Genomic DNA, 12,677 nt, shown 5'->3' with positions numbered 1-12,677 from the left:
TCCCCCACCTCTTTTACCTCCCTCTCTGTTGCTTTATAAACATCTAAAGCCTGGAACATCCAGCAGCCATTCCTGTCCTTGTGATAGCCAAGTGACTGTAATGGCCACAACATCGTAGTTCTATGTACTGATCGATGCTCCAAGTTCATTACCATTGTTCCTGATACTTCCATAAAAGTAAACAAAATTGACCCCATCCAACTGACTGCAATTATGCTCCATCCACTGTCTCTCCTTCCTCACAGTCTCTCTGGACATTGCATCTACCTTTACATTAGCTGCTCCATCATTTGTCCTATCACTCTGGTCCCATCCTCCGGCTGACCGAGTTTAAACCCTCCCCAAGTTCAGAAAGATTTGCTTTAAGATACTAACTTCAGGCCTTGAGATAGTTCAAAGCTTCTTAGAATCAATTGTTATCTTTCAAAACTATTGAAACTCTGCAGAAAATACAGCAGCACAGATAGAACAACTTTAGACGTGGTAACCAAACAATCTGTGTTTACTGATGGTGGATCAGAGGTAGATTTGTCCAGGACATCAAGCTAACTCCCTTGCTTTTAAAATACTGTAATGCTGCTTTCATTGCAGTGCAATACTCCCATAGTGCTACCATGAATTACTGGCCTGTGCTCATATTTTAAGATTAATTTTTGAATCTCCATCATCTAGAAATGTTGTATAGTGCAATGTTTTCCTCAGAAGCTGCACCTTGTTCACCTCTGATATCTGCAGACCACTTTGATCATCAATACACCGAGAATCCCCCTTATGTATAATATTGTGCCCTATTATGGATTAAATTTTTTATGCCCTTTCTCACAAAGTTTTATGAAGTCAGGTATATTCAGAGTACCCACAATTCTTTTAGCATTTAACTATTTTGAAATTCTTTATCATTTTTGAAGTTTTACTGATTTAATAATATGTCCCTAAATAGTAATGTCTGTTGCTAGTAGTGTAGTGGCATCTGCACCAGACTTCGGGGCAAATAGTCCTGAGTTCAAATTCGCCTGGCTCCTTGCACGCTTTCCATCCATGCTGGGTTATACATCGAGCTAGCAGCTCAGCCTCATAAAACAGACAAATGCTAAAGAAATGGCAAGTTGCTGCCTGATGACGTACAGGAGTGAGATATGCCAACTAGTGGAGTGGTGCCGCAGCAACAACCTGGCACTCAACGTCAGTAAGACGAAAGAGGTGACTGTGGACTTTCGGAAGGGTAAGACGAAGGAATACATACCAATCCTCATAGAGGGATCAGAAGTGGAGATTGATGTAGTCATAAAGAAGGCAAGACCGGCTATACTTCATTAGGAGTTTGAAGAGATTTGGCATGTCAACAAATACAGTCAAAAACTTCTAAAGTTGTACCGTGGAGAGCATTCTGACAGGCTGCATCACGGTCTGGTATGGAGGGGCTACTGTACAGGACCGAAAGAAGCTGTAGAAGGTTGTAAATCTAGTCAGCTCCATCTTGGGCACTAGCCTACAAAGTACCCAGGACATCTTTAGGGAACAATGTCTCAGAAAGGCAGCGTCCATTATTAAAGACCTCCAGCACCCAGGGCATGCCCTTTTCTCACTGTTACCATCAGATAGGAGATACAGAAGCCTGAAGGCACACACTCAGTGATTCAGGAACAGCTTCTTTCCTTCTGCCATCTGATTCCTGGATGGACATTGAAGCTTTGGACACTATCTCACTATTTTTAATATACAGTATTTCTGTTTTTGTGGATTTTTAATAATCTATTCAATATATGTAATTGATTTACTTGTTTATTTGTTATTATGTTTTATTTATTGTTATTTTTTATCTCTCTGCTAGATTATGTATTGCATTGAACGGCTGCTGCTAAGTTAACAAATTTCATGTCACATGCCGGTGATAATAAACCTGACTCTGATTCTGATTCTGATGTGCCAAACAAGGTGCAGGGAGGAAGTTTATCTCTCTTTTTAACCTGAATAACAATAGTTCTAGAATATTCTTTAAAATTTAAATGGCACTGACATTAAAATAATCATAAAATCTTTTGACAATTCTGACTACTAGTAATCCTGGATATGGCTTAGCTAGCTGTCAATGGATTTCAGAGTTCAGGAATCACACTTTGGTGGGAAGGTGTTCCATTACAGTTGTAGCTACAGTTAAGTGTGTGCAGGAGTACAGGCAGCTTGTAGCTCACCTGGGAGTGTCAGAATGAACCACCTGCAAGCCAGATGTAGCCAGCAAGGTGTAAAGCAGTGCTCCATCAATTAGCACTGTACTGCATTTTCACACGATTTCTCTGTTAACATTGCATTCTCCAGAAACTATGGCCCTTAATAAAAGGCTCAATGAATGCATGCAGGGCTTTTCCAATCTCATTTCTGAACGTATGCCTCTTCTTGCTGTTCAGTTACAGATGAGCAAAAATGTGAGCTGAACTGTAAAGCCATTGGGTACAAATTCTACATACGCCATGTCTCTCAAGTCATTGATGGAACGTCTTGTGAACCCGGTTCTTTGAACGTTTGTGTCAGTGGACAGTGCAAGGTAAGTCTAGAGTTGAATTTTGCCTTTCCATCCTCACGGGTTTTATTGCTCGGAATTTAAATTATTATTTTCAAGATTTCCTCCACCTATTCTGCAGTGCAACTCTGGCACAAACCTGAATGACACACACACACACAGACACAATTTCTATTGCCTTCAGTGCAATGGTAGGGTTGAGGGAAGCTCCGGAAATTCTCATGTTTATTGTAGTGAATGCAGAAGCTGCTACTATTTCATCCAGAGGTCAAATCAGCCTCACAAAATCAACTAATGTCGAAAAATCCTGAGCAATGAAGAATGGCCGGTCTGTGCAATGCTCATCCAGAGGAAATTTTGAGAGCAAATTTGTTAAGATGTTCTCAAGGCACTATATTTAATTTAACGTGGACTGCTGAGGGCAGCTAAATTTCTAAGTGTATTCGCTTTGTGCTGTTGATATTTTTTCTCCACTAGCTGTGTTAAATAAGATAGAAGAATTATTTTCTGCAAGCCAATATCTTAATCATATCTTAGAGTTTATCCTATTATTGACAATGTTCTGAAATTTTCAGTTACTAAAAATGAAATAAAGTAGTTTGTATGTATTTTCAGCTCAATTTTAATAGATCTCAATTATTATTCATTTCACTTATTGATATGTTCTTGTAAATATTGAACATAATGCTTTTACTTGTACTTCCAAATGCATATAAATGTAATTTTGTTCTAGATCACTGCTAAATAGTAAAACTAAATAGCAGATGCTACTTTGAGTTTCCACCTAAATATTTTCTGTGGCCTGAAAATTTAAAGATGAGTATTATTTTATTACATAGATCTACATTGATTATCAGCAAGCAATTAAAAAAGAGTATTTATGGAATTGCTATGTAAACTCAACGTGATCCTGTTGCCTGAATATGTTGCATAGAAACTGAACAATAAGTATTTGAGATTCATCATCAATGAAAGATTTAGGAAGCAGATAGAAATGCAGCAAGTACTGACAAGTGTCAACTGTCTTAATCACAAACACCCTGTGTGTAGAATTAAATGCTACAGAACAACAAAGCACGGGTAACTGCACGTGCTATCCAACAAGTAAATTAACATTTGTTGTCAATAAGGTAAGTGACTAATTTTTGCAATTCTGAAATGATTCATTAAATCACATTAATATACAACAAAATGCAGATTCAAACCTTTATATATAAAACATTTGGTATACTGTATTAATTTACATTTCAATCTATATAATGTTTGTCTTATGATTTTTAATTTTGTCTTGGATTTTTATGACTACTCATTTATTTTGACAATCTATGTAATGCCTCACATCTGAATTTGAAGCTTAAAGTACGAAGTTTGTACGTTCTCCCTGTTACCTCCAGGTGCTTCAGTTTCCTTCCACAGTACAAAGACATGCCGGTTGATAGGTTAATTGGTTATTGTAAATTATCTCATAATTAGGCTAGCGTTAAATCAGAGATTGCTGGGCGGCGTGGCTCAAAGAGCCAGAGGGTCTATTCCTCACTGTATCTCAACGAATAAACTAATAAATCAGTTGGTCAATTATGTTTGTTGCTAATTGTTATTGCTAAACTTGCAGCATTTCAGTTTGTTGAGCTATGGCACATTAGGGCTGCTTCTGCAGTCCAAGACTCCATTGATAGAAGGTTTTTTTGCTGGCAGCTTGTCTCAGGACGTTGGAGAGACTGTCTACATTTTCCATTGCTTTACTGTCTGTCACTCTGCATTGGGAATGCCAGATCATAAATAACTGCTGTTTTTGAATCTGTGTCAGTCATTAACAGGGTGCAACAATATAAGAAAAAGCTGGAAGTACTCAGTGGGTTGGACAGCACCTGCGGGAAGTGAAACAGAGTCTTTGTTTCAGGTCAGAGACCTTTTGTCAAAAATGAAAAGGAGACAAAAGACACTTGTAAATCTGCAGGGAGGATGGGGGGAAATCAGTGTGACCAGATGTAAACAGTATTAGTGACTGAATAGGAGCAATCAACAGGTGAGAATATACTGTACCCAAAAAAACTTGGACAAGAAATGTGGGAACTGTGAAATGCGGAGACGGAGAACCTGCCAAGTGGGGGGGGGGGGGGGGGGCGGGGTCGGATGATAAATTCCTTCACCCCAGAAAGTAAAAAAGAAAGAAGCTGAGTTAATTTCACCGATGTGTCAAGAAGTTGTTTCCTGAAGTTGTAAAATTCAATATTGAATTCAGAAAGCTGCAAGGTGCCCAGATGGAATGAGATGGAAGTTTGCATGGTGTGTCAGTACAGAAGGCCGTAGACTATTAGGTCAGACTGCAAAGAGGAAGCAAAGTGGCAGACAGCAGGATTCTCAGGGTTGCCCCTGCAGACTGAACACAGGTGTTCCCCAAGGTAATGACTCAATCCATGTTTCGTTTCTCCAGTGTAGAGGAGATCATATTGTGAACATCCAGTGCAATGCACCCAATTGGAAAAGTGCAAGAGGACTCTTGCTTCAGTGTCTGCTTGGCTCTCTGGATGGCAGACATCCCACCTCTCCCGGAAGTTCTGGGAGTCTCCCACACATGAATAGTGGCTCCCTGATGCCCGCAAATTATATACAATATCACGGAAATCAATTTTTTTGAGAGCAAGTGAGAGAAAGCAAGAGAGAGCGCGAGAGTGACCACGAGAGAGAGAGTGCGCGCGAGAAAGAGTGAGAGAAAGCAAGCGCGAGAGAGAAAGCAGGTGAGAGAGAACATGAGCGCAAGAGAGAGCGAGAGAAAGCAAGTGAGAGCGTGCAAGCGAGAACGACCACGAGAGAGAGAGAGAGAGAGCCCCATGGCAGAGTGTTCCAAAAAAAATATAAAACGTACCCCTGCCTAATAGGGGTCAAAATAATGACAATGTTGCTCGCAGCACTGTTTGCAACAGTGACTTTTCTATTGCCCATGGTGGGTTAGGACTGTAAAAGACATGTTGAGGTGAGTTTAACAGGTGTCATTCGTTTATTAGCATAGCTAACGTTATTTAAACTAGCTGGCCAGCTGCTAAGGAGCTACTCTATTGCAGACATCCCACCTCTCCCGAAAGTGATGGTGCTACCTCCCTGAAATGAGTTTTTGCAGAGTGGGATGGCTGGGATGGTGGGAAAGGAAAGAGCTGAAAGGACAAATGTTGCATTACTGCGGGTTGCAAGAAGTGCCCAAAGAAAGGGATTCATTGGTGGGAATGGAAAACTGGACCAGGGAACCATGAGGGCAGTGGCCCCTGGAAAATGCTGACACGATGTATTGAATTTGGTGGTCTGCACTGGAGAAATCGAATGCTGAATGATCACTCTGTCAAGCACCTGCATTCAGATTGCTGGGTAACCCTTAGGAAACCTTTTAGACAATAGACAATAGGTGCAGGAGTAGGCCATTCAGCCCTTCAAGCCAGCACCACCATTCACTGTGATCATGGCTGATCATCCACAATCAGTACCCTTTTCCTGCCTTCTCCCCATCTCCCTTCACTCCGCTATCTTTAAGAGCTCTATCTAACTCTTTCTTGAAAGAATCCACAAAATTGGCCTCTACTGCCTTCTGAGGCAGAGCAATCCGCAGAACCACAACCCTCTGTGTGAGAAAGTTTTTCCTCAACTCCGTTCTAAATTGTCTACCCCTTATTCTTAAACTGTGGCCTCTGCTTCTGGACTCCCCCAACATCCTTTTCCCACTCTCCCCCCCAACTTCTTTATAGGGCCTCTGCCCCTTCCCTCCTCAGTCCTGACGAAGGGTTCCGGCCCGAAATGTCGACCGATCTTTTCCACGGATGCTGCCCGACCTGCTGAGTTCCTCCAGCTTGTTGTGAGTGTTGCATCAGGAACATGTTTCCTGCATCTAGCGTGTCCAATCCCTTAATAATCTTATATGTTTCAATCAGATCCCCTGTCATCCTTCTAATTTCCAGTGTATACGACCCCAGTCACTCCAATCTTTCAACGTATGACAGTCCCGCCATCCCGGGAATTAACCTTGTGAACCTATGCTGCACTCCCTCAATAGCTAGAATGTCCTTCCTCAAATTTGGAGACCAAAACTGTACACAATACTCCAGGTATGGTCTCATCAGGGCCCTGTACAACTGCAGAAGGACCTCTTTGCTCCTGTACTCAACTCCCCTTGTTATGAAGGCCAACATGCCATTAGCTTTCTTCACTGCCTGCTGTACCTGCATGCTTACTTTCAGTAACTAATGAACAAGGACACCTAGATCTCGTTGTACTTGCCCTTTTCCTAACTTGACACCATACAGATAGTAATCTGCCTTCCTGTTCTTGCCACCAACGTGGATAACCTTACATTTAAACACATTAAACCGCATCTGCCATGCATCTGCCCACTCACCCAACCTGCCCAAGTCACCCTGCATTCTCATAACATCCTCCTCACATTTCACACTGCCACCCAGCTTTGTATCATCTGCAAATTTGCTAATGTTACTTTTGACAGTCTCTCTTTTCTCCAGCCCACTCCCTCGTTTACCTCTGGCCTCCTGTACTGCCAAATGTAAACTTGAGAAGCAGCACTACATATTCTATCTGGACAAGTTGGAGACTTCTGCAGTCATTAATGAATTCTACAACTTCAGGGAACTTGATTTCTTGACCTGTAACCATTATCTATCTGTGATATTAGCTCAGCTTGTTTTTTCTTCTCTTGGGAATTGCTTGCCAGTTCTTCCCAGCTTGCATTTTGCAACTCCCATGTACTTCTACCAAAGACAGTATGTCTACGTTCTCACTCTTTGACTGCTGCCATTCACTCACTGACTGTTTGCAGTTGGCAGCGTGGGCTCTCCAGTTTTTATCCTATCAGAGACACCTCTTTCCCACCCTCCCTGCATCTTTACAGACTGCTTTTTCACTGCCTTTCAGTTCCGAGGAACGATCTCCAACTTGAAATGTTAACTCTATTTCTCTTTCCTTTGGTGCTGCTTGATATTCTGAGTATTTTGAAAATTTCCTGTTTTTATTTTAGACTTCCAGCATGTCAATTTTGTTTTGGATTTTTATGTTTTGGGTACATCTCTCGATGTCTTCAAGTTTCTTGATGACACACTATGCTATCACCGATTTAGTGAAGCAAGGAATTTGACACTTCAAACCGGTCTTGTTCTCCTTGAATAATTAATTGCCCTCAAGCTCTGCATTACTGCTATAATGTATTTCTTGCCCAGCATAAGTTTCACGTGCTGTGTCACTCAGCAGAGTATAGCTTTTTTCAAACTTCTGGATGTTTCTTGAAATGTTTGTTTCACAATTTCTCAAAATTCCTGACTTTGAATGTAATTCTAGGAATAGAATGCCTGTGGACAACAAGAACTTTAGCTGAATTTCTCATTGCTTCTCTGTGGTATTCTCATGAAATTCTCTGTTTCGAATAAAAGCTGGAATGTGTGTGTGGAGATGGTCAAAGCCATGAATGTGATTAAAATCAGTTAAGAGATGGATAAAGACAGACTAAACTCATGGGCTTCATCAGGGACCTTGGAATTCACAACCAAGACTGCCTGAAGAGATTTTTACCATAAGCCTAATAGAGGTTTTCCCTTGGGGAAGCAAGGCCATGTCTCTGGGGTTTTGGAAAGGATCCTCAACAATATGGACCTCACATAATTATCCTAAAAAGAATGAAATTTTCAAACATGGCATGTATTATCACAGTTAGCTCTTTGATAAAGATTATAACCTATCAAGAGCATTGGCCAGGTAGTTGAAAAGGTTATGCTGAAGGGCTTGATCTATTTAACCTAGTAGAATTTTGACTCAGTTAATAGCATTTGGCAATGTGTAGTATATAGCAGTACAGGATTTGATTTGCTGCTATTTAGCACGCTTCATTATCTGGAGCGTTATGGTGTTGGTCTTTTGAGGCATTTGGCACAATAAAATGTGGCATTTTTAGCACTGCGCTGTGCCTGGCGTTATTTAGCACACTGCATTTGGCATAAATGCATATTATTTTACATTTTGAATGTTTAACTTTTGATCTTAAGTTTGTATTTTATTCACTTTAAATCTCGGGTGTGCTGGGCCTCATGTTCAATTTATATTACCATGGAAATAGTCTCTGTCTGTTTATATAGCTACATTTTGTTTCTGTCTGAAATGAGTAATTCAAGGTCTAAAGTTTTCTGGAACTATATATCTGCATTTGAGGACAGGGTCATGGAGTGGTAGGTCACCTGTTTTAAAGGGTAAGGTAACCCTTTATTTCTATGTTCAGCAGTGTGACCTCATGTAGAATCTGTGCACAAATTGCCCCGAATAATGGAAGTAAGGGAACCAGCAATGGAAGTGCAGTTCGTCCTAGCTCAACATATTAACTTCAAACCAAAGTGTTCCTTTCTTCTCAGGTGGTATCCTTTCTGTGGTGAACAGTTCATTGAAAGCTTTCGTAGGAGGGTATTACTGTTGGTAGCTAACATTCTGTTGGATTGACGCCTGGGTGTTCTCAGTCCATCCTACAACAAAAGTTTGGAAATATTTACCATTCCAGCTTTACATTATTGTACAGGTTCAACCCATCTTAATACAGATGTACCAAGAATCCAGTGACTTGAGATGCTATTATTTTGACCAGCTTAAACTTCCTGTAATTTCTGCAAAACTGAATATTTATATTGTCCAGAAAATTGTAGCCTAATTTCCAGGCAGAATGTTACCATAAACTGCATCATGCCTCTGTCATTCACATTCTGATAAATATCCTTTGTAACATAATTTTATGGCTTGCTGTTCCAGTTAACTTACTGGATTACTGTATCATCATCTTGATCAAAGATCCAGTGATATGAGTTCAAAATCCAGCATGGTAACTTGAGAACTAAAATTTATTTAATTAATTTCAAAGGTTTCAATGGTTTCAAAAGGTTTCAAAGGTACACTTAATGTCAGAAGAAATGTATACAATAAATACATTTTCTTCACAACCATCCACGAAAACAGAAGAGTGCCCCAAAGAATGAACAACAGGTGAATGTTAGAACCCCAAAGTCATCCCCAGCTCCCCTCCCTCCCTCATGTAAGCAGCAGCAAGCAACAATCACCCCTCTCCCCACCAGCAAAAAAAAAAGCATTGGCACTCGCCACCAAGCACCCAAGTGTGAGCAAAGCAATAGTTTGCAGTTACCCCAAAAACTTAACATTTCACCCAGTATTCGGCATACCACAGGCTCTCTCTCTCTCCCTAATAAGGGAGAAAGGGTGTCTCCGTTTCACAGCAAGAGGGGAGACATAGCAAACAACATGCTGGTTTACAATGTTAAAAGTTCATTTCATTGCTTTTTTCGAGCTCTGTGCCCAAAGATCTTGGGTCACTGGACACACAGCCGTAGATATTCAGACTCCCCTGACGACACACAGATCTCCTGCCGTGACCCCGACCTTCAATCTGCCCGTCTCCAGAGCCCCAGATCCTAGGCCTCCAAAGTCGAGCCCGAACTCTTAGGCCGAGCCCTTGGCATGCTGAACAACAGCCAGTTATGAAACCCCGAGAGCAGGTCCCATTCCCGCAAAGAACCGTAGTCAGCGTGTAACTCCAGGTCGGAGTCTTCAAAAGAACCCTGAAAGGGAAAAATAGAGATATTAAGGATGGAAATAGAGCTGTTTCCGAAGATGCAAGCAAAGGAGTCGCCATTTAGCACCATTATCAGTTTGCTCCATAGTGAGTGAGAGTACTTCATAATGATTGGCATCTTTGCACCAAGTGGTAATTGTTTAATTCTGGTAGTGTAGAGTTCTTTAGTACAGGGATGGTGGTGGCTGATTTGAGGCATGTGGGGACACCAGCCTGAATCAGTGAAGTGTTGAAGATGTCCGTGAAGACATAAGTGAGCTGGTGTGCACACTCCCTGAGTACTTGGCCTGGAATGTTGTCTGGCCTCAATACCTCACATGGGGGTTGACTCTCTGCAAAATCCTCCTCATGTCTGCCAATGTTACAGACAGTGGCTGCTCAACTGGAAGAGGGGTAGACTTTCATGGCAGGCATTGTGTTGCATGGCTCAAAGTGTGAAAATTATTTGTTTAGAGTGTCAGGAAAGAATGCATCTCTGGTGCAGTCGATGCTGTTTTTCCTTGCAAATTCTGTAATGACCTTGATGGTCAGCCACGTACACCCAGATCCGTATCAGTTCGGATAGGTGTTCCTGAATTTTTTGTGCATCGGCAGTCTGTGCTCTCTTGATGACCAAGATGATTCTTTTCCTGGCTTTTCTGAGAGCTGTTCTGTCAAGTCAGCTTCCCAGGCTTTTAGCAGGGAGCACAGTGTTGAGGGAGAGCTTCTGGTTGGGCCTTGAGATAACTGTTCTTGAGGTACCAACATCACCTACACACTTACTGATGTAGCCGATTACAGATGAGGCATATTCATCAAGATCTGTGTCTTCTCCATTTGTGGAGGCCTTCTTGAATATCTGCCAGTTAGTTCATTTAAAACATTCCTGTAGCATAGAGATTGTTTCATTAGACCATACAGTGATGGTACTCGACTGGTTTCTCAATTTTCTGTAGCAGTTGGTATGCTAGGATTAATATTATGATGTGGTCAAAACGGCCAAGATGAGGGTGTGGGGTGGCTTTGTAAGTACAGTGTCTATTTGTAAAGTCTTGTTTGTTCCCATAGTGACCATGGTGATGTGTTAGTGGAATTTGGGTAAAATCCCCTGCAGATTAGCATGATTAATGTTTCCTGCAATTATGAAGATCGTCCGGATGCTTGTTTTGTAGAGAGATGATGATATTGTAAAACTCTCCCTCTGCAGTGACTGCTAACTACAGATGAGTTTGTACACAACCCTTGCAAATGTACACAGCAATTTCTCCCTCATATGGATTTCCCTGACAGGGAGTTCCTATCCGCACAGAACAGAGTTATCCCATCAAGTTGAAATGCTGAATCGAGTATGTTGTTGTTCAGCCAGGTTTTGGTGAAAACCAGAATACAGCAGTTCCTCATCTCTTTTTCTGCATTCATTTTCAGTCTCAGTAAATTCATCTTATTATCTGGCAAGCAGATGTTCACCAGTCAGATGGTATCACCGGTCAGATTGGGTTAGCTCTCAGCCTCGCTAGCTCCAGCTTTCTTGTCACCTTTCTGCTTCCTCTCACACAGTCTGCATCTGCCACTCGCACGGCTGAGCTGCCTTAAGCTAGGTCACTGCCACCAGATTTAGTGTCCATAAAATCCCTGGTCCATTGAACACTGCGACTAACTCTGCTGCCAGCAGATTTAAGGCAATTTTGTGTAAAAATACAGCAGGGCTATACTCATGGAGCTTTGAACAACTGAAATTCCAGATTAGAAACTTTGAAACACTATCTAAGGGATTTAAGCTAGCACCATTATTGGGAGGCTGAGTCGCTTCTCTGTTTCTGCACACCACCAGGTTAACCCTTACCAGCCTCACCAATGAAATAAAAATCAACATGTAAAATCTGAATAATTTTCATTATAATCAAGAAAATCACATTCAGATGGGAGGAAAAGTCTTCCTTTCACTTTAGCATTGCACAGAATATCTTCATTGTTCATTGTTGTTCAATGAATGGTAAATAAATTTACCCTCAGAAATTGCAAGACTATTATGAAGTCCTTGGAAAGTTTATGAACTTCTGTCGTGTGTCAGTCTTCATTAGAAGATAATCTGAAACTCCAACATTTTAAGGAGCCAGGGAATGAAAACAAAAGTGCTGGAGATAGTCAGCAGGCCAGCCGAGCCCGGCAGTGGAAAAAATGGAATTGAGGGTTCAAGTTAGTGTCCTTTCAGCAGAACTGGAAAATAAACAGGAGAAAAAGCTAGTTTTAACATACAAGTAAAGGATAGAAGAAAGGACCATCTCTGAGTGTAGAGGTAAAAAGACAAAACTAAAGTTGTGATTGTGGAAGTAGTAAGACAGGAAGCAAATGATGAGCAAAAAGACTGGAGATTGTAAGTTAATATTCTGACCTGCGCAACTTTTATTGGAGTTCCTGTCTTGAATTATGAACTTGGAAATTTGTCTTACTGCTCATTAAAATAAAATTAGCAGCATGTGTCAAAGAAAACTAAATAAAGTAGTATCTGGCAGTTATTTATAGAGTAGTTATGTAAGAAATAAATCGAAGCATAATTTGAAAGGT

The 12,677-nt window shown here is 41.1% G+C and overlaps 1 protein-coding gene across 5 annotated transcripts in view; it reads left to right on the top strand.

Annotated features, from left to right (window-relative positions):
* The window catches only part of adamtsl7 (ADAMTS-like 7), a 554,745-nt gene that overhangs the window by 141,070 nt on the left and 400,998 nt on the right, over positions 1-12,677 (top strand). For all 5 annotated transcript variants that reach the window (XM_063046729.1, XM_063046728.1, XM_063046726.1 and 2 more), the window contains one exon: positions 2,406-2,542. In XM_063046729.1, the coding sequence (XP_062902799.1) occupies positions 2,406-2,542 (137 nt within the window). The remainder of the gene's footprint in view (positions 1-2,405; positions 2,543-12,677) is intronic.

Source organism: Mobula hypostoma, chromosome 4, assembly GCF_963921235.1.
Source record: "Mobula hypostoma chromosome 4, sMobHyp1.1, whole genome shotgun sequence".
NCBI classification, from domain to species: domain Eukaryota; kingdom Metazoa; phylum Chordata; class Chondrichthyes; order Myliobatiformes; family Myliobatidae; genus Mobula; species Mobula hypostoma.
This window is presented reverse-complemented; position numbering and strand designations above follow the sequence as displayed.